This window comes from Schistosoma mansoni, chromosome 1 (genome assembly GCF_000237925.1).
Source record: "Schistosoma mansoni strain Puerto Rico chromosome 1, complete genome".
Taxonomy (NCBI): domain Eukaryota; kingdom Metazoa; phylum Platyhelminthes; class Trematoda; order Strigeidida; family Schistosomatidae; genus Schistosoma; species Schistosoma mansoni.
In genome coordinates this window covers 3290750-3317235 of record NC_031495.1, presented here as the reverse complement: position 1 = coordinate 3317235, position 26486 = coordinate 3290750, and the positions used below count along the sequence as shown (strand labels likewise).

The 26486-nt window shown below is 36.0% G+C and overlaps 1 protein-coding gene across 1 annotated transcript; it reads left to right on the top strand.

The window, feature by feature from the left end:
• Nucleotides 1–943: 943 nt before the first annotated feature.
• Nucleotides 944–9415, top strand: Smp_152190 (basic helix-loop-helix transcription factor,hes-related; the record flags this gene model as incomplete). Its single annotated transcript, XM_018793007.1, has 5 exons — nt 944–1024; nt 3716–3820; nt 5383–5449; nt 8844–9081; nt 9226–9415. The coding sequence occupies 5 exons, from the start codon at nt 944–946 to the stop codon at nt 9413–9415; spliced, it is 681 nt and encodes a 226-aa protein (XP_018647563.1).
• Between the last annotated feature and the right edge of the window lie 17071 nt (nt 9416–26486).

The window sequence follows — 26486 nt, the reverse complement described above, 5'->3', positions numbered from 1 at the left end:
ACTTCAGCGAAATTTATGAAACAATAACTACTGAAGTTTACAAGCTCAGAAATAAATTAATGACCACTGGTCATAAATTATCATGTTCATGGTGAGATCAAGGGTTTTAAATTCAATTATAAGTCAGAATGAGTTTTGTGGAGATTTCAGTATTTTCATAGTTGAAATCATGAATCAATTGATGCTAAACCACCATGGAAAACCTGGAAGCGCTGGACGGTTGTTTCGTCCTATTACGGGACGATCCACGATCCCGTCTCGCGAGATTCGAACCCAGGACCTATCAGTCTCGCGCCAGAGCACTTAACCGATAGAACATATCAACTATATGTGCGGTCATTATTATGATCCCATAAAAAGGAACTGTAAACAAGGGCAGAACACCAAATACAAATCTCTCTTCCCTTCTCTACTTTGCAGTGATCTTTAGTGAGCTTCTATTTCAATTGATTAACTAATAAGACCCATCTTATCTTATCCCCCAAAAAATGTAACATTCAACATTATTTCTAATAACCCATTATCATTGTCTTCTAATTTAACAAATCAAATTGAGGGAATAATTTTTTTTATAAACTGGCACAATTTCATCATGTGAGAAAATATGTGTACATGTGTGTATATGTGCATGTAGACATGACTAGGCATTTCAGTCATCTCTTACATGTGTCGATAATGTAGAACAAGAAAGGGATCAGGTTACAAAAATATGTTGTTGTTGTGCTTTTTTTTCAATATTCTTTAAGGAAGCCAATCAGTAATCAATTAACAATCAATTATAGATCCTATCTCTCACTCCACTCCCCCACACCAACCCATCCAGTGGTTAACTTCATAAATAAATGATTATATAATTAGTCTATTTTATTCAAATAGGAAAGTTTATTATTACAATAGAATGTATACATCAACTCCATATACTAATAATACAATACAACATTCAATGATACCTGATGAAATGGATATCTCCAATACTATTCAATTTAATTCTAACTTTAATGGAACTCAAACAAGTTGGAAAAAGGTAAGTGAATATAAGAATCAATACTTCCTCATTGTATTACTTTTAATAATAAGTCATAATATCTATGATTGATATAATCACATGATAAGTAATACTTTTAATAGTTGAAAGCGTGAGTCAATTGAAGCTAGACCACTAGCGAAAACCTGGAAGCACTGGACGGCCGTTTCGGTTAAGTGCTCTGGCACGAGACTGGTAGGTCTTGGGTTTGAATCTCGTGAGGCGAGGTCGTGGATGCTCACTGAAACTGAGGAGTCCCACAAAAGGATAAAACGGCTGTCCAGTGCTTCCAAGTTTTCCATGGTGGTCTAGCTTCAGTTGACTCACGCTTTCAACTATGAAAATACTAAATCTCCACAAAACCCCTTCTGATAATAATAATAATAATAATAATAATACTTTTAATGCCTACAATGCCTATAAAGTATAGCTTTCTCATATGAATTGGTCCACCATGGTGCTTGGTATCTGTATGGTTGAGCCACAGGATTGAACTGTATTGTTCAGATTGTAGCGTTGTAGCTCATATATTGTCTGGTTCTCCTGTTGGGCAGGATTGAGCTGTAGTATTCGGGTTAAGCCTGGGTAGTGTTTGGTTCTCTTGTTAAACGGGATCAAGCTGTACTGTTTGGGTTGTCACTTGAAAGTCTGGATGGTTTCTGGTTCTCCTGAAAACCAATTTGCAAAATTACCCTGGCCCATAAGGGTATATTATATAACTAATAACTTTCTCATATGAATAACAAAAATGTTTTCTAATGTTTTAAACAACATATTTACTTGTAGTATAGTCTGACCTTTGAATTTAACTTTAGCATGAATAGTCAATGTGCTTCTTTTTTTGATGGATTTCAAAAGAAGGAAGTTCATAAGTAGATGAAAGACACTGTAGAATATGTTTCTGATGGGGATATGTATATCTATGATTATTATTCTACGGTAAAAAAAACAACAACAACAACAAATAGTCCTATCCAGGATTCGTCATCTGGGTGTACCTGACGAGTCATAAATGGGACGAAACGTGCGTCCAACTGGATTCCACTGATAACCACCATTCATCTTTGTTTATAATGCTTGTGAATTAAGGCAATCTCGAGGTAATCCACACAGTATGCACATATGCAAATAAGAGACTGATCAACTGCAATCCTAAGTAACGATGGGAAGATTCAAGTAAACAATATGAATAATATTTTCTGGTAAGCGTTTTTAGCGAGTTAGTTTTCTACGGGATGGGGTCTCTAACCCCATGCCCAACCCTCCTCCTTTATCCGGGCTTGGGACCGGCAGTAGCCCCCGGAGGAACTACAGGCGGAGTGAAGTGAATTTAAAATAGTATACTTTTAAGGATGACATATGTTGTTTTATTTATAAACATAGTAGTGTAATAATTATTTTAGGGATAGTTTTGAGAAAAAATTGACACGAACAATAAAATTATGAAGTACTATACAATCAGTAATCAAAGTTAGAAGCTTCATTAAATTGTTTCTAAATGTAATGAATGAATTGTTTTATTTCAATTCAGTGACTAAATGGAATGATTACTTACTTCCACCTGTTACCCCTCGTGGAGGAGCATAGGCTGCACACCAGCATTCTTCGTCCAACCCTGTCCTGGGCAATCCTTTCCAGTTCTTTTCAGTTAACATTCATCCTTTTCATATCTGCTTCTATTTGCCGACGTATTGTGTTCTTTGGCCTTCCTCTTTTCCTCTTTCCTTCCGGATTCCAAGTTAGGGCTTATCTCGTGATGCAGTTTGATGATTTCCTTAATGTATGTCCTATCCACTTCATACGTGTTTTCCTAATTTCCTCTTCATCTGGAAGCTGGTTTGTCGTCTCCCATAAAACGCTGTTGCTGATAGTATCCAGTCAGTGAATGTTGAGTATTTTGCTTGGACAACCTAGTGGAATAATACTCATAACTGATTAATTTTGTAGATAGATAGATAGATAGATAGATAGATATGAACACACAATATACCTATGGATTCTAAACGCTTACGGATAAGAAATTTACTTAGTATTGTTTGTTTGGATCTTCCCATTGTTACTTAGGACTGCAACTGGTCACTCTCATTAGCATATGTGCATACTGTGAGTATTGCCTCGATATAGCCTAAATTCACAAGCATGGTAAGCAAAGATGGATAGCAGCTAGCAGTGGAATTCAGTTTGACGAGCGTTTCATCCTATCTGGGATTCATCAGATGGATGTACCTGCATCTCAGAGTTGATGTTCACTCTGGGACTCGAACCCATTACCTTTCGCTTCAAACATCATCACGTGATCCACTCAGCTACTGAGTCCTAATAGCCATCTGCTTGTGTAATGGGGTGAAGTTTAAATTCACTATTATCTTCCCATTGTTCTTTAGAACTGCAATCGATCAGTCTCTTGTTGTCATACGTACATCCTATGCGGACTACCTCAATATCGCTTGACGTCACAAGTCAGCAAGAGACTGATCAATTGTAGTTCTAAATAACAATGGGAAGATACAAGTAAAACAACACCAAGTCAATGAAACTATAGATTAGGTTTAATTTATTGATACACTTGGAACACTTAATGATTTGTCACATATAACACTTTAAGTATAATAATATGATGTTGCTACCTCTTTCTTAATTAAAATCAATCATAATTATTTGTTTACTATTCAACTTTTTTCATTCAATTAGCGTAATAAACCTTTAGTAGAGAAACGTAGACGTCAACGAATTAATCATGCTTTAGAAGAATTAAGAAGATTGATTATAGAGCCTAGAATTAAACATGTAAGTTTAGTTGTCCCAATTTTTTTTGGGGGGGAGGGGGTTTCTCTTCTTCCCTTTTTTTCCACTTACTAGTTAATTAATTGACGGATTCCTTTATTTTGTCATCCTAATTCAAACGGGTGCATATTTAATTGTGTTAATCAAGTGAACATTGTGTCTGTTATTGAATTTCATAAGTATCATGCTGTGTGTTAAGAAATTATAAATTACATTGTTTGAATACTTTTATGTATATAATAGGTTAAACAATATTAGAAGGGGGGGGGTAAGATGGTGGTTGGAGGTGGTCAACAGGAAACCCTGGACCTGGGTTTCATGCTACTTGGCACTCGTCAGCAAGGTGTACCTGTAATCTTGAGGGAACTGGTGCTCCCTGACGGATTCGATCCCGTGTCACTCAGCTTCACAGCCAGAGACATAGTGCATAGTGCACGCAGTGTCGAGCCACCTAGACTAGTGGCCACATTGCAACTTGATCGATAGCATTCGACCAGCACTAAGAAGGACTTGACACGCATGACATTGATCACTACGCAGTGATCAATCAATTGTGAATATTAGAAGGAGGGTTTTTTGTGGAGATTTTAGTAATTTTATATAATTGAAATCATGAGTTAATTGAAGCTAGATTACCATGGAAAACCTGGAATCTCACGAGGCGGGATCGTGGATGGGCACTGCTGAGGAGTCCTACAATAGGACGAAACGGCCATCTAGAGCTTCCAGGTGTTAAACAATAGTTTTAAATCATATGAATATGTATTTACGATTGAATAATAGATCTTAATAAATAGAAGGAAAAAAAGAACGTGTTAAATGTCGTGTATTATCTGAGTAAGCAATGAAATATATTGAGATGAGGGGAGATTTGTAGCTCAGGTGGATGATATTAATAGAGTTTTGTTCTCTGAGCTGGGCGATGAAAGCTTCACGACCAAACCATCCAGCTCAGAGAACAGAACTCTATCAAAATGAAATATATCTTCAAAGTGTTTTTCAAATGATTCAATGACTATTCTTTAATTCAATATATCGATACTATTTGTTGTACAATTTATGAGTTGATGAATAGACTCAAAATATAAAGTAACATCAGAATAACCATTACATACAGTTGCATTTTAACATTAAAAATATTTTAATGGTTAAATTTATGAATCCATCTAAGTTAAACAACTATTGAAAGTCGTGACCAGTGAAGTTCAATTCATGTTGGGTGTGAGAAACTTATCTACATTAGACAATAGATGAAGAGATATACAAGACCATGAATCAATTACAGTTAGACATTAACATCGTTGGATATCGGTTCAGTTATCTAGAGGTTGAGCGTTCACGTGTAAGACTGAAGTTTCTAGTCTTGATTCTAGTATACAAAGTCGTAGATATGCACTGATGACGAGTCCCATACTATAACGAAACAGTCATCCAATGATTCCATGTATTCAATGGTGGTCTAACTTAGATCAACTCGTGAATTCAATTACTAAAAAATATTTTCATTCATTTGTTTGCTTATTTTACATTGACACCATTCTATATTACTTTCATATGATCTTTTATTCTAACAGTCTAATAAATTAGAGAAAGCTGATATTTTGGATATGACAGTGAAATTCATAAAAGATTTAACAAATAGTAAGTATTTGTAATAAAACTATTTTTGCAAGTGAATTTATTTACTTTGATACTTACATTTTCTAAAAAAAAAAGACTGATCGATTGCAGGTACATCCAGCTGACGAGTCTCAAATGGGACGAAACGCGTATCCAACTGGATTCCATTGCTAACCACTATCCATCTTTGCTTATAATGCCTTTGAATTAAGGCTATATCGAGGTAATACTTACAATATGCACGTATACCAATAAGAGACTGATCAACTGCAATCCTAAGTAACAATGGGAAGATACAAGTAAACAATATCAAGTGAAGTTAATCTTCACCCCATTATACAAGCAAGTGGCTATCAGAACTCAGTAGCTGAGTGAATAACGCGATGGCGTTTGAAGTTAACTGTACTGAGTTCGAATCCCAGAGTGAACAACAACTCCGAGATGTAGGTACATCCAGCTGACGAGTCTCAAATAGGATGAAACGCGTGTCAAACTGGATTCCATTGCTAACCACTATCCATCTTTGCTTATAATGCTTGTTAATTAAGGCTATATCGAGGCAATACGCACGTAGGCACATATGCCAACAAGAGACTGATCAATTACAGTCTTAAGTAACAGTCGAAAGATTCAAACAAACAATGCTAAGTGAATTTAAAAAGTCGGATTGTTTATTTTTCTAGTGTATACTTAACACTTTAAGAGTCTTGAAAACTTGATAAGTCTTCAATGCGATTCGCTACGAAATAGGTTACCTAAAAAGAATATATATATATATATATATATATATATATGACGTACTCTGTAGGTGGTATTCGTTATGGACTAACAGGTGATAAGGATAAATCGAAAGCATCTTGTTTAATTAGGTATCTGTAAAGTGGATAAAAAGAATTAAGGGTCAGTTCAACAAAATTAGTTGCTAATCTTTGTACCTGTTATTATTGATAGCCTTAAATAAAAACAAATGGACTGCATGATAACGTTTATCATAAATCTAAGATAAGTTTTGTGATTATTCATGAATTGTTCATATATGTCTATGTCTAGTAACAATAACACCAGACCTAAACAGCAATGGGAAGATGGAAGCAAATAATAGCAAGTGAATTAAACATTACCCCATTGCACAAGTAGGTGGCTATCAGGACTCAGTAGATCAGTGGATAACGCGATGGAGTTTGAAGAGAACGGTACTGGGTTCGAGTCCCAGAGTGAACATCAACTCTGAGATGCAGGTTCATCCAGCTGACCAGTCCCAAATAGGACGAAAAGCGCGTCAAACTGAATTCCAGTGCTAACCACCATTCATCATTGCTTACAAAGCTTGTGACTTCAAGCAAACTCAAGGCAGTCCACATAGGATGCATATATGCCAACAAGAGACTGATCAATCTCAGTCTTAAACAATAGTGAGAAGATTCAAGCAAACAATACCAAGTGAAGAAAATGAAACTGATATTGTCGAAATACACGTCTTTGATTTGTGCTATTTTTTTGCAACGACTATCATCACAGTCTTCATAAAGAATACTCACTAATACCATTTCAACACTTATTTTACAAACTGTTAGTTCATGACATCATCTACCAGAATAATCATTATTCGAATTATTGATATTCAATTAGCAGTCAAATTGAATTAGGATTTTCCAAACCCTAATGGAAAAGCTTAGGTCAAAGTTTAAATGTATGAATGTAGTTCTATAGAACTCAATAAATTGCTGACAATTTGTCTTATAGTATCAAAAAAGAATACTATCAAGTTGTCTTACTGTTCTGAACAGAAATATAATCACATTTTTGAATACAAATTATTATTTTATAGAGTTGAGATCATGAGTCAACTGAAGCTAGATCACCATGGAAAATCTGGAAGCACTGGACGGTCGTTTCGTCCCATTCTAGGACTCGTCAGCAGTGCGCACCCTTGATCCCGCATCGTGAGATTCCAACCCAGGACGTACCTGTCTCGCGCCAGAGCACTTAACTGATAGACCACTGAGCCGGGATCCAACTATGGTAATGTCTAACTTCAACCAATCCACGAAATTGAGCAACCATTCGCCAATGTCATCAGTGAGATTCGCACTGCTGAGGAGTCCCATAATAGGACGAAACGGCCGTCCAGTGCTTTCAGGTTTTCCTTGGTGGTCTAGCTTCAATTGACTCATGATCTCAACTCTATAAAATTACTAAAATCTCTCCAAAACCCCTTCTGATAAATTATTATTTTACAATTTCGGGTTGTGGAGATTGTTGAATTTTGTTGAAACCGTAAACTGATCAATGTTAGACCACTATTAAAAACTTCTAAGCGCTGGACGCCCATTTCGTCCAAGCATGGGGCTCCTCAGCAGTGTGCGTCTACGAGCTCGTACTCGAGAATCGAACCCAGGACCTCAGGTCTCGCAAGCGAACGCTTACCTTCTAGACCAGTAAGCCGGGATCCAATGGTGTTAATGTCCACTTTTAACCAATTCACGTTGTTGCACGATCATCTTCTATTAATAGTTTAGGAGTTTTTCCTATTTCATTTTGTTTTATCCCGATGAGAATAGTGAATGGTAACTGTTGGAATCGACTTCTGGAATAATGCTATGCATTAGTCATATTCGTGTTCCACTTATTATAAGCTTTATTTCGACCCATAGACTATTATTATACAATTTACCATTCTTGAGTTATGTCCAGTCTATCAATTACTGTCTTCCATATTCACAGCCACATTTGACTAAACCTTGTACAAATTTTATTTTCTATTTTATGGTACGATATGGTTTGTTTGGTTTGTATATAAACCCAGTATGTCTGAAATATACGGTTCATATCTCAGAAGCTGTTATTGACGTTCTGGACTTAACAGATAGGACTACGGGGGAAGCAGGACCGATAGAGTCTCAAGACTGATCGTATGGGTTTTATGTGTTGTAGTGACCTGCTTTTCTTGACGAGAACGCGATTGGTGTAATGGAAACAATTATTATTATAGCCAATTGTACCAGTGATTGTTTTATCGTACTCGTTGTTGTTTAGCTGTATCAAAGTCACTTTTCGTTCGGTCGTACGCCTTGTTTGGTTCGAACATTCTTACGCTCTGCCATTTTGCCTGTGATCTTTGGCACATCTCGGTACTCTTTCGATACCACGAGATCGCCAATAAATATACTCCATCTAGACCAATTACAGTCCTCTGGTTTGCGAGTTATCAAAGGGACCAAGTCGTTTTCTGGTGCGTAATCTTATTGTAGTGGTGATCATAGTCAAACGCAACTCGACGCCATCTACAGTGTCATTGATCCGGTCGATAATTCACTGTATTCTAATTGGCGGCATCATCACGTCATATATATTCATTGGGACACAAACCCATAAATTCTATTATCAAACTCTTTTCTTCTTCTTCCATTTTCAGATTTTCAATCAGACAAATGTCAAACTATATTTCAAGAGTCTCAACAAGTTGACAATGTCCGAATGTTCTATTATGGTTATCTTTCTTGTGAAACTGCCTTTAAAAGTATCATTCAAAAACATTTAGAAGATCAACAAAGAACCAATGAATCTATAACATCTTCAACTATCAATAAAGTTAATCAAAATTATCTTTCTAATATTACCAATGAATGGATTCATTCCAAACAGTTTACAATGTCACATATATTAAGTAATAAGTTGAACACCATCCATTCATCATCAACATCATCACCATCATCATCATCATCCTCGTCATTCCCATCGGGACAAACTCCAGTCAATGATTTCTCTGAATCTGTAAACTTTATACCTGACTATAGTCATTCACATTATACATCTATTCAATATGAACAATCACAAGATTTATTGATTCAATTAAAGAAAACTGAAAAGTTCATGTCAAATCTAATTTCTCCGAATAACTGTAATGATGAAACATCATTATCTACATCATCATATAATTCATTATCATTATCAGAAGAGAATGATGGATTATGGAGACCATGGTAATCAATTTATGGAACAATGATCAACTCTATTTCTGTACAGTATAAACCTATATTTTTTAATATTTATATATCTATATTCAATACATTTTGAAATGAGTTTTAAGTATTGTTCTTTGTCAGAAGGGGGTTTGGTGGAGATTTTAATGGTAGGTACTGGGTTCGAATCTCGCAAGGCGGGATCATGGATGCGCACTGCTGAGGAGTCCCACAATAGGACAAATGGCCAACCAGGTTTTCCATGGCGGTCTAGCTTCAATTGACCCACGATCTCAACTATATAATGTGTTATTCTTAAATTGAAAAGAGTGATATTGTGGTGTGTACTACTGATGTCGATAGATATAAGTAGTATGTATCATCAACCGAAAATGGAATACCTGGCAGTAGAAGGTTGAGAAAATCTAAGAGAAGAGAATGAAAACAGAGAGTGATTGGTGTAGAAATGAAAGAACAATGAAGCCTGTGACGATTGACTGATATTTTGCAAATGAAGCGTTTGCCCCTCCCCACTCTCGGAGAGGGGGGGCTCCCTCCCTCTCGAAATGCTCTCACACGGCCACGCGTATATAGCCTCTCCCAGGGAAGTCCTACTCACTGCTTCCTCGTGGCATTATTGTTGTTTACGAAATCGAGAAGACGAAAAGAGAATTTCCGGCGCTTTAAACGGATTGGTGGACACGGAGTGTCCACCTAGGGGAGTTGGAAAACCCTCATTCCAAACCAATGGTGTACATTGTCTCTAGTATCCTGAGTGATCAATAGCAGTAAAACATGAGAAGACAAAAAGAGATCAGCGGAAAAGATGACATCAAGTTAATTGACTTTCGACACCGTATTTATCAACGAGTCTCCAATGGCACCAACATTGTGGGAGTGTAACATGGTATTTAGATGCTGTTTATGTCTCAGGTTAAAGTTAACAACTTGATATTTAGACGGATTAAGTATGATACCATTAACAACAGACCACCATTCAATACGAGACAAAAACTCATTCATTTTTATGGGATGTAAAGAGGTAGAAATCGGCATACATACAGTGAGATCGTCCGCATATTTCACAAAAGTATTTTCTGTGGCAGATGGCAGATCATGCACAAAAAACGAGGAAAGAAGAAGTGAAAGAACAACTTAACAGAATTTTCTAGAAATTATACATTCATTATAATATTGATAGATCATTTCATAGAAACCATTTAGTAATCAGACCTTCTATATTCATCATATTAGACCCTTTTATTGAGGATTAAACGTATCTGCAGAATGATAACTCATCCAAAGTTTTTCTTATTATTATCTGTATATTGTAGATAACTTTATGATTTATGAACTCAGTCAGTCAGTCACAACGTAGAACTTCGTACGTACGTACGTACATCAGTTCGAGTTGCCATACCACATCACCACAGAGATGCAGTTGTCGATTCAAATCCCATAGTGGTAGAAGTAGTAAGAGTATAAGCATTATGTGAAAGATTAGGGTTTGAAGATGTTATTGAAGGAGTATAATCCAATGAAATAAATTTGGAAAGAGAAAAAAGATGATGACATGAAGAATTCAGAAGATTAGAATTTGGCACAACACAAAGAGTGGATGCACCTTCGCCGTTGCAAACAATTTTGAGCCATGTTATTCAAGATCTCTAACCATCGGTTGCTATCATCTCGCGAATCCCAACCAGGTAGTCTACACCTACCAATATGGCTCAGTCCAATTGTCAGTGACTTCATGGATTTGTGCTACTTTTTGGTCTGGCCGCCCCTAGCTTTCTTCCAACCTACTTCTACGCCATAAAGCATTGCACGTCGGGGTAGTCGGTGAAGATAGACTATATGAAATACTAATCTAAAGTTAATCTTCGTCACAGTTAGGTGTCAGATGGAAAACCAGTAAATGTCATTAAACAAAGGACAACTATCTAATCATACTTTAATATTTTTCAACAGTATGTAACTAAGAAATCATGTAAGATCGAGACTAAAACTGTATGACATTGTAGTGACCTAATTTTCTCGACGAGAACGCGATTGGCATAATGGAAACAATTATTATAACCAATTGTACCAGTGATTGTTTTACTATACTCGTTGTTGTTTAACTGTATAAAAATCACTTTTCGTTCCGTTGTCCATCTTGTTAGTTCGAACATTCTTACGCTCTGCTCTTCATGTCTGTATTCTTTAGCGCGTCTAGGTATTCATTCGATACTACGAGATTGAGAATAAATATACCTTATTTGAACCAATTACAGCCTTCTGGTTTACGACGTATCGAAGGAACCAAGTCGTTTTTGGGCGCGTAATCTTATTGTAGTGGTGATCATAGTCAATCGAGACTCAACGTCATCTACAACCTTGTGGTAGTAGCAAAATAAATGAACATTTAACTCCACTATTCAGTGATCTGAATGTCCAACTAATTAAAGATATACATCTTTACAAACATTCCATAGAACTTAGATAACCAACCTTGAATAATAGTTATTACTTAACAAGTTTTACACAATCCTCCCAAATTACTTATGATATATCAACTCATATAGATTTGCAATGAAAATTAACTTCAAAATGAACAACTATGAACTTGTTCTCTTTAAGAGCAATGGTTATCAATATTTATTCCGTTTTATCTAAATTATTATCAAAAGGGGTTTTATGGATATTATAATTTAAATAGTTGAGATCATTGAATCAATTGAAGCTAGACTACCATGGGAAACTTGCAAGCACTGGACGGCTGTTTCGTCCTATGATGGGACTCCTCAGCAGTGCTCATCCACGATCCCGCCTCACGAGATTCGAATCCAGGATGTGCACTGCTGAGAAGTCTCATAATAGGACGAAACGGCCGTCCAGTGCTTCTACGTTTTTCATGGTGGTCTAGCTTCAATTGATTCATGATCTTAACTATCTAAATTATCTTTAGACTGATGTTGATCGAAACGAAACATTGTTTCAATAAGATCATCATTGAACCTGATTACAATAATAATATGAAACAATATGACTATATTTGTATATACGTTGGTTAACAGAATTCATTTAATCGGTCAGCCTTTGTCAAGTGGTTCGATACATGAAACTAGATTAATTTAGATACTATATCATTGTTACAGAATGTAATAACACAACTTATGTAGCCAATTTTGTGATTTTGATAATTAGTCATTAGGGATAATAAATGATAAATGTAAATTGGTGTATTTCCCAAATGTGACCAAAATATGTTCATTGATAGATTCTTATATATTTACTGGGTTATAACTGTGTACACTACACCCTGTAACACTTAACTACAGTCCAATAGGTAGATAAAAAATATTCATGATTGTAATAATTACACTAATGACGGTTTCATGCTTAACAGTAGCTAAATATGTTAGATTAGGAGATGTAAACATGGATAATAGGATAATGATTATTTAAATGACAAAAATTTATCCCAAAGCTGAGTTCTCTCTCGCGCGCGCGTTCTATGTGACGCCCAATTTTTCAGGAAAACAGTAATCCGACGTTACTTAACACTAGAAGGGGGTTTTGTAGAGATTTTAGTAATTTTATATAGTTGAAATCATCAGTCAATTGAAGCTAGACCACCATGGAAAACCTGGAAGCATTGGACGACTCATGATTTCAACTATATAAAATTACTAAAATTTCCACAAAATATGAATGGTGGATAGCAGTGGAATCCAGGACGCACGTTTCGTCCCAATTGGGACTTGTAAGATGGACAAAACGCGCCTCCTAGATTCCACTGTTATTCACTATTCATACTTGCTTATAATCTTTGTGACGTAAAACAATATCGAGACAGTCCACATAGGATGCATATATGTCAATAAGAGACTAATCCATTGCAATTCCAAACATCAATGGGAATATTTAAACAAGCAATACCAAATCAATTTATCATCCAAATGGTTTAGTTTTTTAGTCATGAAACTCAACTGTTAATCTGGCTATGATTTTACTTCAATCACAACGTTTTATGATAAAATTATAACAGCTATCCTACACCCGATTTCGATTATGGTTAATTTTGGTTAAGCCCTTACATTAATTTAACAGACATTATCATTTGGATAGTAACAATTTACAAATTTCTTTTTACTGTTATGATCACTATAGCACATGACAGACTCTAGCCAAAACGTTGATTGCTTAAATATCATCCGATGATCCATCCTCCCCCCATATATGTATGCACACAAATCCTATTATTAGCTTTGCTTCGTCTTGCTGCGCCGTTATACAATTTGACTATAAATTTGCCTATGTATTTGCTTGCGCTTGCTCGCTGATACTTACTCATGTGCTTGTAACTTTGTGGCCTGAGTTATCTGATAATCAACTGTAGTTGCAGCTTCTCTTTACCTACTGACTTCATGCACTGTTAAGATTTGTATTATAAGAGTTATCGAAATGAAAGATTAACGAAGCATTGCACTACAAGTTTTCAGGTTAATGAACAATGAGAACAGTTCATGCAATGTTATTCAAATACATTTATCCATAATTCTTTCTATATTGACTCTAAATAAGTTATCATCATAAAATGTACTTCTAAAGACTATTATAAAATGAGCAATGACTATGATGCAGTTCTCTATATTAGTAATTTACAAGATTATAATCAGAAAGGGGTTTTGTGGAGATTTCAGTATTTTCATAGTTCAAATCATAAGTCAATTGAAGCTAGACCACCATGAAAAACCTCGAAGCACTGAACAGCCGTTTCATCCTATTGTACGACTCCTCAGTGTCGGTGCACATCCATTATCCCGCTTCACGAGATTCGAACCCAGGACCTACCAGTCTCGCGTCCAGTGCTTCCAAATTTACAAGATTGTCAAGTTCTTCTTCTTTATTTTTTTATTTGGACCAATTAATCATGACAAATCACTTAAAAAAGTTTAATAGACATACATAATGAATAAGATAAAACGTGCATCCTTGATTCCATTATTAACCATTATCCATCTTATACATACACACTTAACTTAAATCATAAACCCAAATTAACAGGTACCCAAATTCAAAACTCCCTGCTGTGTAATTCTATTTATTTTTCAGTATTACCAATCATTGAAACACATCACATCCATTAAAGAAACACACACACACACACACACGCATAGACTAAGATTAATGTTTAACATTCTAGATAAACAAAACATAATTAGATAATGAAAACTTTTTCCCCCTATTCTCTCTATTCCCTTGCACACTTCATTGATTTTCTATGAAAAGCACAAAAAAAAGAAAAGAAAAACAAAACAAAAAAATAACAAAGAAATGAACTAAAGATGGATCATGGCTAGCAGTGAAATATAGGATAAGTGTTTTGTTCTATCGGCCCATGCTCCTCCACGAGGGGTAACAGGCGTAAGTAGTAAGTTTTGTTCTATATGGGACAAGATACATATATATGCCAATAAGAGATTGATCAATGACAATCTTTAAATAACAATGGGAAGATACAACAAATAAATAACATTTAAAGATTAAATTGTTTATTTAAGGAAAGGAATTGGATCAACAAAATGAATGATCCGATCATTCATTCATGTTTTCACACCTTTAAATGATTGAATAAGCGATCTTTAATTGAATTATAATTTTGATGAATTAGCTATTCAATATGAATCATTTATTAATCGTGATTTATTTGAATCATAAAGTAATAATGATCTTCACTTAGTATTACTTGTTTGAATCTTCTCATTGATGTTTAGGATTGCAACTGGTCAATCTCTTATTGGCATTAGTGCACAGTGTGCGTATTGCCTCGATATAGCCTTAACTCACAAGCATTATGAACAAAGATGCATAGTGGCTAGCAGTGGAATCTAGATGGACGCACGTTTCGTCCTATTCGGGACTCGTCAGCTGGATGTACCTGCATCTCAGAGTTGATGTTCACCTATGATGTTCATCTTTGCTTACAACGCTTGTGAATTAAGGCTAATATCGAGGTAATACGCACAGTATGCACATATACCAATAAGAGACTGACCAGCTGCAATCTTAAACATCAATGGGAAGATTCAAACAAACAATACTAAGTGAATTTAAACTTCACCCCATTATACAAGCAAGTGGATATCAGGACTCAGTAGCTGAGTGGATAACGCGATGGCGTTTGAACCGAACGGTACTAGGTTTGAGTCTCAGAATGAACATCAACTTTGAGATGCAGGTACATCCAGTTGATGAGTCCCAAATAGGACGAGACACGTATCCTGGATTGCAATGCTAGCCACTATCCATTTTTGCTTATAGAACAGTCTAAAGTTTAAAATGACTTTAATGTGTGGTTTTATACAGTTCCTACGTTGTACCATAAATGAAATGCCTTTTAAGTTTATCTTCGTCAATATCACAAGTCATAGTTTCATAATAAACATTTAGGAAATTCATTTTGTCAGAAGGCTTTAGTATTAACATGAATACAATTAATTTATATCGAGAACTGAATAAGTAATATTGTTACTTTAGTTTTCAGTAACTATAGTAAACATGTAGTAGTAGCATATGGTGTTATGGAATTAGTTAAATTTAATTGAAATCACGAACTGATCTAAGTTAGACCACTATTGAAAACCTCAAAGCACTAGACACCTGTTTCGTTCCAATATGGGCTCCTCAACAATGTGCATCCACAATATAGCACGCGGAAACTTAACTTTCAGACTAATAAATCGCGATTCAATATTGTAAATATCTATTTTCAAACAATCCACATTATTGAGCGACCATATTATTATTATTATTCTCATGTTGACCTTACTTAGTCACTTAAATCTACTATTTATTTTTTTCAATTTTCTACTTCTAATCTTCTCACATACATGTATATTGGACTAATGGTTTTTTGACCACGATTTATAACTTTGTATTCTACATATATGTTATTTAACACTTCTCCTACATAATTAAGTTTTATCTAGAATACCTAGAAAGTATTTCTATAAATTCATTACTTGAAATACCTTGGTACTTTAGAATGTGTGGTAGTTATGAAATATAGTAAATACACTTTCTATTCTTCATTAAGAATAGTGAAGTGATTCAAAACTTGAAGGATCCCACTTAGAAGTAGTATGTTCCAGTTTCAAATGTAATCAAGTTTGCTATGTTTTTGGGATTCAGATAGAAACTGTAACAGCAAAATAAAGTTTACGATTGAGTATAAATCAAAAAATCGCGCGCAAGATTGAAGGTCCTGGATTCGAATCCCACGAATGGGATCGTGGATACATACTTCTGAGGAGTCTCATACTAGGACGAAACGGCCACCCAGTTTTTCCAGGTTTTCTATGGTGTTCTAGCTTAGATTGACTCATGAATTCAACTATTAAAATCCTGTATTTGGTTTTAAATCTGTATAAATTAATGAGTATTCAGAAGATACTCTGAAAAGTAAATACTGAGTTTGTGTATAATCTTAGAACAGAACCATTTAGCTAACTTATATTTTGTAAACAAAATGTATACCAGTCTCGTGCCTGAGCACTTAACCGATAGACCACTGAGCCGGCATCCAACGGTGTTAATGTCGAAACGGCCGTCCAGTGCTTCCAGGTTTTCCATGGTGATCTAGCTTCAATTGACTCATGATTTCAACTATGAAAGTTTCTCTATCTTACATCTTGGTAGACCCTGACGACAAATATTGGGAATACGAAATGGGACTAAATATTCTTATTGTGTTTATTCGCTGACATCAAGAGATTACTCTTTTTATACATATTTATCACCTGGTTCCGTTATAAGGTTGTACTCTTTTCTTTTCCAACATAGAATTCATTGTTTTCCCACGCTCAGTAAGAAGTTGAATGAATAAGTTGACAGATGTTTCATTTATAAGACTTATATTAACTCTGTGTTGTCTCTTTGTGGAAATATTTGATTAAATCACTAGTTAACTGTTGTTTTTCTATCAGTTGTAACTGTAAACCATTTTGTGTAAGTAAAACACAATGCAACTGACGATATAAAATATTCTATTTTATACTATGTTTAGCTATGATTTCATTACTCATCACTTATTAGTATCAACCAAACAAAACTATTACAAATATTGCAGTCTGAAAACTATATGGTTTAAGTTTTAATCGAGATCATCAATTGATCAATGTTAGACCACTATTGAAAACCTGGAAGCACTAGCCAGCCATTTCGTCCTAGTATGGGACTCCTCAGTAGTGAGCATCCACCATCCCTCACTAAGCGGATTCGAACCGAGAATCTTCGGTCTCTCACGCGAACGCCTAACTCCTAGATCACCAAGACAGCATCTAATGGTGTTAATGTCTAGCTTCAACCGATACACAAAAATGCGCGACCATCTTCCATTGTCTGGGGTAGATACCTGTCTATACCTGACACGGATTAGCTCCATTGGTCACGAATTCTCATTAGAACTCCGGAAATTATCTCATAAAGCTAGTCACTACTGAGCACAGGAAATATTTTCATTTAATAGCTGATGTCACGGATTGATCTCGGTTTAATAACCGTTTAAAACTAGAAAAAACTGTATAGCTGTTCCTCCAAGAGACCAAAGGTCCGTGGTTCGATCTTCGGTGGTAGGTTCATGGATACGCGCTGTTACGGCTGTCCAATGTTTCCCCATTCTATTGACCACACAGATCATGTCCTTGTATCAGAAATTTAATAATCAACCAAATATTATGGTAAATACCGTTATTTTCTTAAGTACTGTCTGATTCTCAATGATTCTTAAGCTTATTAGAATTATTTACAGGTATAGTTTTATCAGAAAGGGTTTTTGTGAAGATTTTAGTAATTTTGTGAGATATCAACTCACTGAAGACAATGGTGAATGGTTGCTCAATTTCGTGGATTGGTTAAAGTTAGACATTAACACTGTTGGATGCCAGCTCAGTGGTCTAGTGGTTAGGCGCTCGCGCGCGAGATCGATAGGTCCTGGGTTCGAATCTCTTGAGGCTGGATCATGGATGCGCACTGCTGAGGAGTCCCACAATAGGACGAGTTGGCTGCCCATTGCTTCCAGGTTTTCCATGGTGGTCTAGCTTCAGTTAAAATTACAATTCATTTTTATCTACAAATAATAGATGATAACTTCATATTTGATTAACAATAACATTCATTGACACGTGCTTATCCTTATATAAATAAATGTTCATTCCATTCACTGAAGTGATAAATCGTAAGTTCTACTTTTATATCCTAACACATTTTGTATAGTTGAGATCAAAAACCCCCCTTTGTTGATAAACATTAATCTACATTTAAGACAAATAAAGGTCAGAGTTCATTCAATAAAGATCATTCCTATTAGTAATACGGGTTTGAGCTGAGGATGTCCTATTTCTGCATTTCAAAAACTTCGCACAGAAAGCTACAGAATATGACTGCTAGTTGATTACTTTAGAAATCTGGTAAGGTACTTAGCATTAAGCTAATCATAAACGATATTATAAACTTTAGACACAAAATTGATTACTTTAGAAATCTGGTAAGGTACTTAGCACTAAGCTAACTATAAACGATATTATAAACGTTAGACACAAAATTGCCAAAACAAAACCAAAACTACAATAAAACTAAGAGATGAAAAAAAACCCAATCAGATCATCGATGCTGCAGTGTTACTCAGTACTCATTAAGTGTACTGTAAACATTAAGTCAAAAACCAACACATTATCCCAAATAAATTTAAACTAGACGTATTCAGCATCTAACTTCATGGCGATGTTGAAGAAAACTTTATTCTCTGAGTTGAATGGTTTGATCGTCCACAAAACCCCTTCTAATATTAAATAAACAAATCTCTGAATTCATTTGGCAGTTGAATAAATAGTAATAAGATCTTCATATATATTTGTACAAAAGTATGAGTCAATTGAGTCTAGATCACTATGGAAAACCTGCAAGTACTGAACGGTCGTTTCGTCCTATTGTGGGACTCCTCAACAGTGCGCGTCAAACATCCCGTCTTGCGAGATTGTGGTGAAAAAAGAATGTTTTTCGTAGGTATGTATATTTAGTTGAAATAAGCAAATAATTCATTTAAACAGGTTGTCTATATAAAACAAACTACAAAAACTAAATCATAGTAACTGAATTCTATTTATGGAGTTACAATACGGTCACAAGTTTAAGTAGAAAACTTGGTTTAATGTTGTAGAAACGGTAGGAAATCAATTATCTATTTGTATGTTATTTTAGACGAATTAATGTTTTAACAAAGAGTCAGTCACAAAGAAAATAGTTTATTGGTAACATCCTTAACTGTAACTGTCATGACTTTATGAAAAAATAGGCCGTATGCCAATTCGCTATGATTTTATGTCCGGCTTTTTATCACGTGAATTATCCACCGATCGGAACATGACTTTTTTAAGCTTAGCACTGTGCTAACCAATGACTTCGACCGGTATGAGCAGTCTAGCGTCCTTATTGATCCCTTGTCAGCCTAGCCCTTCCAGTTGAGTCCAAAAACATCAATTGAAGCCTCTGCTATGCGAATCATTTATTTCAAACATACTCTATTTATATACCAGACAGACAGACCTCATCACACCATAACATAGAAAATAATATTTGTACAAGATGAAGCCAAATGTGGCTGTGAACGTGGGATACAATAATTAATAAACTGAATATAATTTAAGAACAGTAAATCGTATAATAATAATTCATAGATCAAAATAAAGCTCATAATAAGATTAATATAGATATACACAATCTAATGACTCAATAGTTAAACAATAGGAATATATATAGAATAATAATTCATTAATAGGTCCTGGGAGTTACTCGTACTTATGTCTTCACCAGGATATAACAGTAACTAATCTTTTTATAGACCCCATCACGATGAAGAACCTGGCAGGGAAATATAGTAAGTCAGAAAGACCACTCAAGGAAAAATAAGGCAAAACAATTACCGAGATTTAAGAACAGTGTAATGGATGGATGGAACACTTCGAGGAACTCTTGAATAGGCCAGCTCCGTTGACCCCACCTGACATAAAAACAACACACACACACCTTCCTACAGATGTCAATTCACGAACAACCGAAGAAATCAGGATGGTCATTAGACAAATCAAGAATAGGAAAGCAGCATGGTTTGACATTTATACCAACTGAAGCACTGATGATAGACACAGAAGCAACTATAAACGTGCTCCACTCTCTATTCAGCAAGATTTAGGAGGAGGAACAAGTGAAGACCAACTGGAAAGAAGGACAACTCATCCAGATACCAAAGAAGTCAGATCTGAGCAAATCTGCGAAACACAGTGGCATCACACTACTTTCAGTACTGGGAAAGGTTTTCAACAGAGTGTTACTGAACCGGATAAAAGACTCACTTGATGCCCAGCTTTGAGATCAACAGGCTGGATTCCGTGAAGATCGGTCGTATGCAAACCGAATCGCGACACTATGGATCATCATTGAACAATCAATTGAGTGAGACTCGTCGCTATATATCGACTTCATTGACTATGAGAAGGCGTTTGACTGTGTGCGCATGAAAACATTATGGAAATTTCGGCGACACTATGATTTATCTAAGGAAATCATCAACATCATAGGAAAACCATAACCTAGAGAGCATTACCAATGAACACAGAGGATCCGATGCAGAAGTAAAGGCGAGGATTGGCAAAGCAAGGGTCGCATTCCTACAAGTAAAGAACATATGGAACTCAAGACATCTGCCAGGAAACATCAAAGTCAGAATCTTCAATGAGAACGTCAAGATAGTTCCACTGTACGGAGTTGAAATGTGCAGAACTACTACAAGCATCATCAAGAAGGTACAAGTATTTATAAACAGTTGTCTACACAAGATACTCAATATCCGTTGGTCAGATACCATCAACAAAAGCGTTGTATGGGAGAGGGCAAACCAGCTTCCAGATGAAGAGGAAATTAAGAAGAGACGTTGGAAGTGAATAGGACATATATTAAGGAAATCACCAAAATGCATCACGAAGAAAGCCCTAACTTGGAGTTCTGAATGGAAACGTTAAAGAGGAAGGCACAAGAACACACTACGTCGGGAAACGGAAGCAGACATGAAAAGGATGAATAGCAACTGTGACCAACTGGAGAGGAATGCCCAGGACAGGGTTGGATGGAGAGTGCTGATGGTCAGCCTATTCTCCTCGAGGAGGGGTAACAGGTGTATGCACGTAAACCAATCAAATTAATTTAGGATTTCCATAATATAGTTGAATCCATGTCGGGTTGATTCAGGAATATACCTTAAACAATGAATGAATAATTACGCATCCATTCATAGATTGATTGAAGTTAGATATTAACACCGTTGGATACTTTCTAATGAAATTAATGTTACAGTTAATTCCTTTTTACTCTTTATTTTCTTACTTAAATCGGCTTTCTGTTTTAATTAAATGGAAAATCTCAAATTCCAAGTCAACCATACCACTGGCAACCGCTTATCAGTAGAGCTTCAGGAATCTCATCTTGAAGCCGATCACTAATGAGTGCATGGAAATTATCAGTATAGGGTTGTGGAGTTTGTTGATTTTCAGTTGATATCATGGAGTTCTAATGAGAAGCCCTGGCCACTGAAGTTCAACCGCGTCTGTTGTGAGGCAGTTACTCACTTAAGACGATAGTGGACGGTGGCGTAATATCGTGAGTTAGTTGAAATTAGACATTAACATCATTGAATGCCGTCTCACTCGTCTAGAGGTTAAGTATTCGTGCGCTAGACCAAAGGTCGTGGGTTTGAATCCCTTGCGCGGTATCGTGGATGGACGCTGCTGAGAAGTCCCATGTTGGAATAAAACGGCCGTCCAGTGGTCCCAGTTTTTTATGGTGGTCTGGCTTAGACCGAATAATGAACTCAACTATCAAGATTTCTACTATTTCCACAAATCTTGTTCTGATCAACTTCTTTACTTTTCGCCAGGTTCTGCTTTCGAGCAGGCTGATAACGTGTAAAAGTATGATTATTATAGTAGACAACTTTAATTTGTGACATTTTTAGTTTGTTATTAGTGAAAATATACCCGCAGCATATATACAAATGTTCTGTACATAGTTGAAAGTCATGATGTTTAACAGCTGATTGTAAATGCTCAACAATAACTGTGCGTTAAAGCTGTGGATTATATTTACAAAGCAGCATGATTATTGATCTCAACCGAACTTACAGCTGGGCCAAGAAAACTGGTACAAATCCTAGGAAAAAGTTTCTAACTGTTTATCAACGCACCATCAATGCTTAAACTTCTAGGCTTCCCAAGACTATTTTGATAAACGGTTGTGCTAAGCGCACCATAACCATTCAACTTAAGGAAATAGAAGACTGTGGTGTTTGAATGAACCAATGGTTCTCTTGTGTTGACGACTGTTTTGATTTTGAATTCCAAGTACAATACATTCGTTCGTGCTCATCTAATACTTCCTGATTAAATTGAATTGTTTCTGGGATTACTAGTTTATAATATAATCCAAATACTCTTAAATATCACAAAGACGTAGTACCTTATACCTGTCAGGAAGTCACCGGAATTTAGATATTTTTGACCTTGTTACTTGCCGTGCTTGATTTTGTTTCTGATTTCTGTTGACTTCTCTTCTTGTCTAAATAGCCGACAGCTTTACAAAGTGACCCCCAATGTTTTAGTTTAAAACTTGATGACTGTGTACTGGTTTTCGACAAAGTCCGCTTTTACTTTCTTTTCATCACTGACCTTCAGTGTATTTCCTTTGTTTAACCTTACTAGTATCCTGTTCTTTAAATCACTAAAAATGAACAAAAATCTCTTCATTTTATGCGTGTTACAAATGGCCTTAACATTCACGATCAAAAAATTAATCACCTGTTCAATCTATTTTGCCATGTCCCTGCGCAAACATGTGAGAAAATCTTTCCATGTGTGGTTTTCATTTTGACCATTAACTTATTTTTCCTATGCGTCGTTTCTTCTATTGTTGTCGGCATTTTTACACGTTTGTTGCCTTTTTGGGTTACTTGCAATTATTCTCTCTGTAATGCTCACAAACACTGAATTTTAACAAACCCTCCTACGTCGCTGAGTCTTCTAATAATTGTTCCGTATTTGTTTTACTTATCCTTTGGCGGTCGTCATATTAGATCACTGTACTTTAGTTGTGAAGTAATTTCTCCTGTTTTCTGTTATTAATGTTAGGGCGTGCTCCATGTTTGTTTTAGGAGAAAAGGTATTTAGTAGCATTTCCTGAATAACTAGTGTTTTATGTTTGGTCATCCATCTCTAAAGCAAAGTGAATTAACTTGTTCTTCTACTTTGGGTATGATACTGTTTGTATGGGGTTGAAGAAATGGTTGGAATTCGTTGAAATTATGAACCGACCTAAGTCAAACTACCAATGGGAACTTAGAGGCACTGGATGGTCTTCCGACCCTAGTATGGGACACCGCAATATACCACAGGTTTTAAATGGTTGTCTAACTTAGATTGGCACATAGTTTAAAGTGAATATAATGTTATTTCTTGACATACGCAGATATTTTCCCTCATATGATAAATGAATTTTATCATTCGTCCGTAATAAGTTTTACTTTTGCCTAAAGTTTTTGTGGAACTACTTCTTCTGTAACTTATTGAACGCTTGTATTGTTACTATAATTAGGTCGATCAATACCTTAGCCCTCTTATCTATTTGAATTTGAATAGTATTAGCTAGTGAAATTTCAACAAAACAGGTACACTGGAAATCCAAGTATTCTGGATTGTACGCCTCATTAATCTTAAGGTGTTCGGTGTCTACAGGATCGCTCGCTTTTGAAGAAGGTCTGTGACCCTCAAAATCATTCCAAATAAACATGTCTTTGATGCTTTTGTGGCATCGAAACACAGGTTTGATTTGAATCAGTTGAATTAAAATCCTTCCTTAATTCATTTCGGAGAGTTAAATTTTTTTTAATTTCTAGTACGTTTTGTTAATCTGAGCGTGTCGCCACCACTTTTATTCTAGAAGTCTGCCAGACGTTCTTTCATTTTTACCTGTTTTATTTTCTAAGCATTACATTTTATTAGAAGGGGGTTTCATGGAGATTTTAGTAATTTTATATAGTTGAGATCATGAGTCAATTGAAGCTAGACCACCATAAAAAAACTGTAAGCAATGGACAGCTAACTCGTTCTATTTTGGTACTGCGCAGTAGTGAGCATCCACGATCCCGCCTCGCAAGGCTCGAACCCAGGACCTACCAGTCTCACGCGCAAGCACTAAACCGATAGACCACTGAGCTGGCCGTCATCCAACAGTGTTAATGTCTAACTTTAACCAATCCACGAAGTTGAGCAATCATTCACCAATTGTCTTCAGTGAGTTGATATCTCCCAGCAGACCTGGTTGAACTCCACTGGTTACTGAGTGCTTCTGAGGAGTCCCATAAAAGGACGTAACGGCCATCTGGTGCTTCAAGTTTTTCTATGGTGTTCTAGCTTCAATTGACTCATGATCTCATCTATATAATATTACAATTTATGTTGGTTCTTACAATGGTTTAGCATATTCTTCTTGTGGAGAGTGGAATCGCTACTTTGCTATTCACGAAGATACTATATGACTAGCTCTATCACGTGTGTACTATCTGAAAAGCTGATTCATACTAGAGATGGTCAAAACCTTTTCTCACTGGGCAAGTATTTTTCGCCACTCAACCAAGACAGAACCTATCCAAGAGGCTACGAGTATCCTATCACTATCAAAAAGATTGACTGTGGTAATGGTGGTCAGGATACTGGGGTTCATGTTACTGATGATTTTGTACGTACCGAAAGCTCAATAATAAATTTGATCTCAGTGAAAGAAATGGACATCAAAAGGGATAAAATCCCATTGGTCAGCGGACTTCCTGTAAGAGGAGTTGAAAACTAAGTTGTCTCATCTGAAGTTGTGAACACAGAAATTATAAACTGAGAGGAAATGGTAACTAACGACAAAACCGTCCACTATAAGTAGCTCACCACTTTTGATGAGTGAGTAGTCTTTGCGAGATTCATATTTTGAGTCATGGAACCCTTCTACAGTGCTTCATACAAGACCACAAATCTGCTTTTTGCTAAGGGGAAAATACTAAGTTAAATGTAATATGATGAACGGTAGTTTGTAGGAGTCAGAGGACCAACGTCTTAAAACTTGACATACACATTATCAAGAAAAGGTAAGGATGTGTATTCATAGTATACAGCCAGGCAATTCAGATGGTGTCCATATAAAAAACCCATAGGAATAAATAGGTGGTTGAATGGACCGCCTGACATAAAGTCACCCTAATGTGACCCTAAGGTCGGAAAGAAAGGAAACGTCCCCCGGTAAGTAGCACTAGGAAGAAGGATTATACCGACATAAAGAAAAGATCTAATATTTCATCCGGAGAACTAGTCATGAATGTGGAGTGATACTTAGCCGTAGCAACGTTCATCACAATGAACCATCTCGACCTTGGAATGCAGAACATAGGACATTGAATAGCAGATAAAAGATAGTAAAAGTCAAAAGCTTGACGGTTAGTTACTACAGAATTTCTAATATCCTACAACATAATGCGAAAGGACGACTGTTCTAACTGGAATCTCAGCTCAACGACAGTGCAGCGAGGATAACCTGCAACCGGTTTTTTCCAAGTATTCAGGCCTTGGGAGAGGATGTTGCGTAGTCCAGCATAAATAACTCGTCCTCGTTTGATTCGAAAGTCTTGTTTGTTAAACTTGGCGTTCACCCGTAAAAATTATACAGGAACTGCTTTCACCTGTTGCGGAAGTTTAGATAAGAAAACTTGTTTGAATAGGCCTTCATCGAAGGTTCTATTCATTTTTTTTATCTTTCGCTTCATTTATTTTTAATGTTCATGTAACTAGATAGCCTAGTTCTGACGACCGTTTTCCCGTTGCCTCTCAGCTTTCCAATGTAATAATTTTCATATCATAACAAGTTTACCTCCGGTCTGATATTGTAAGGGATAATAGTTGCGGAAACAGTAATGTATTTTCCTAAACCTAAGATACACAAACTTGCAGAAGTATGGTCTATTTGAG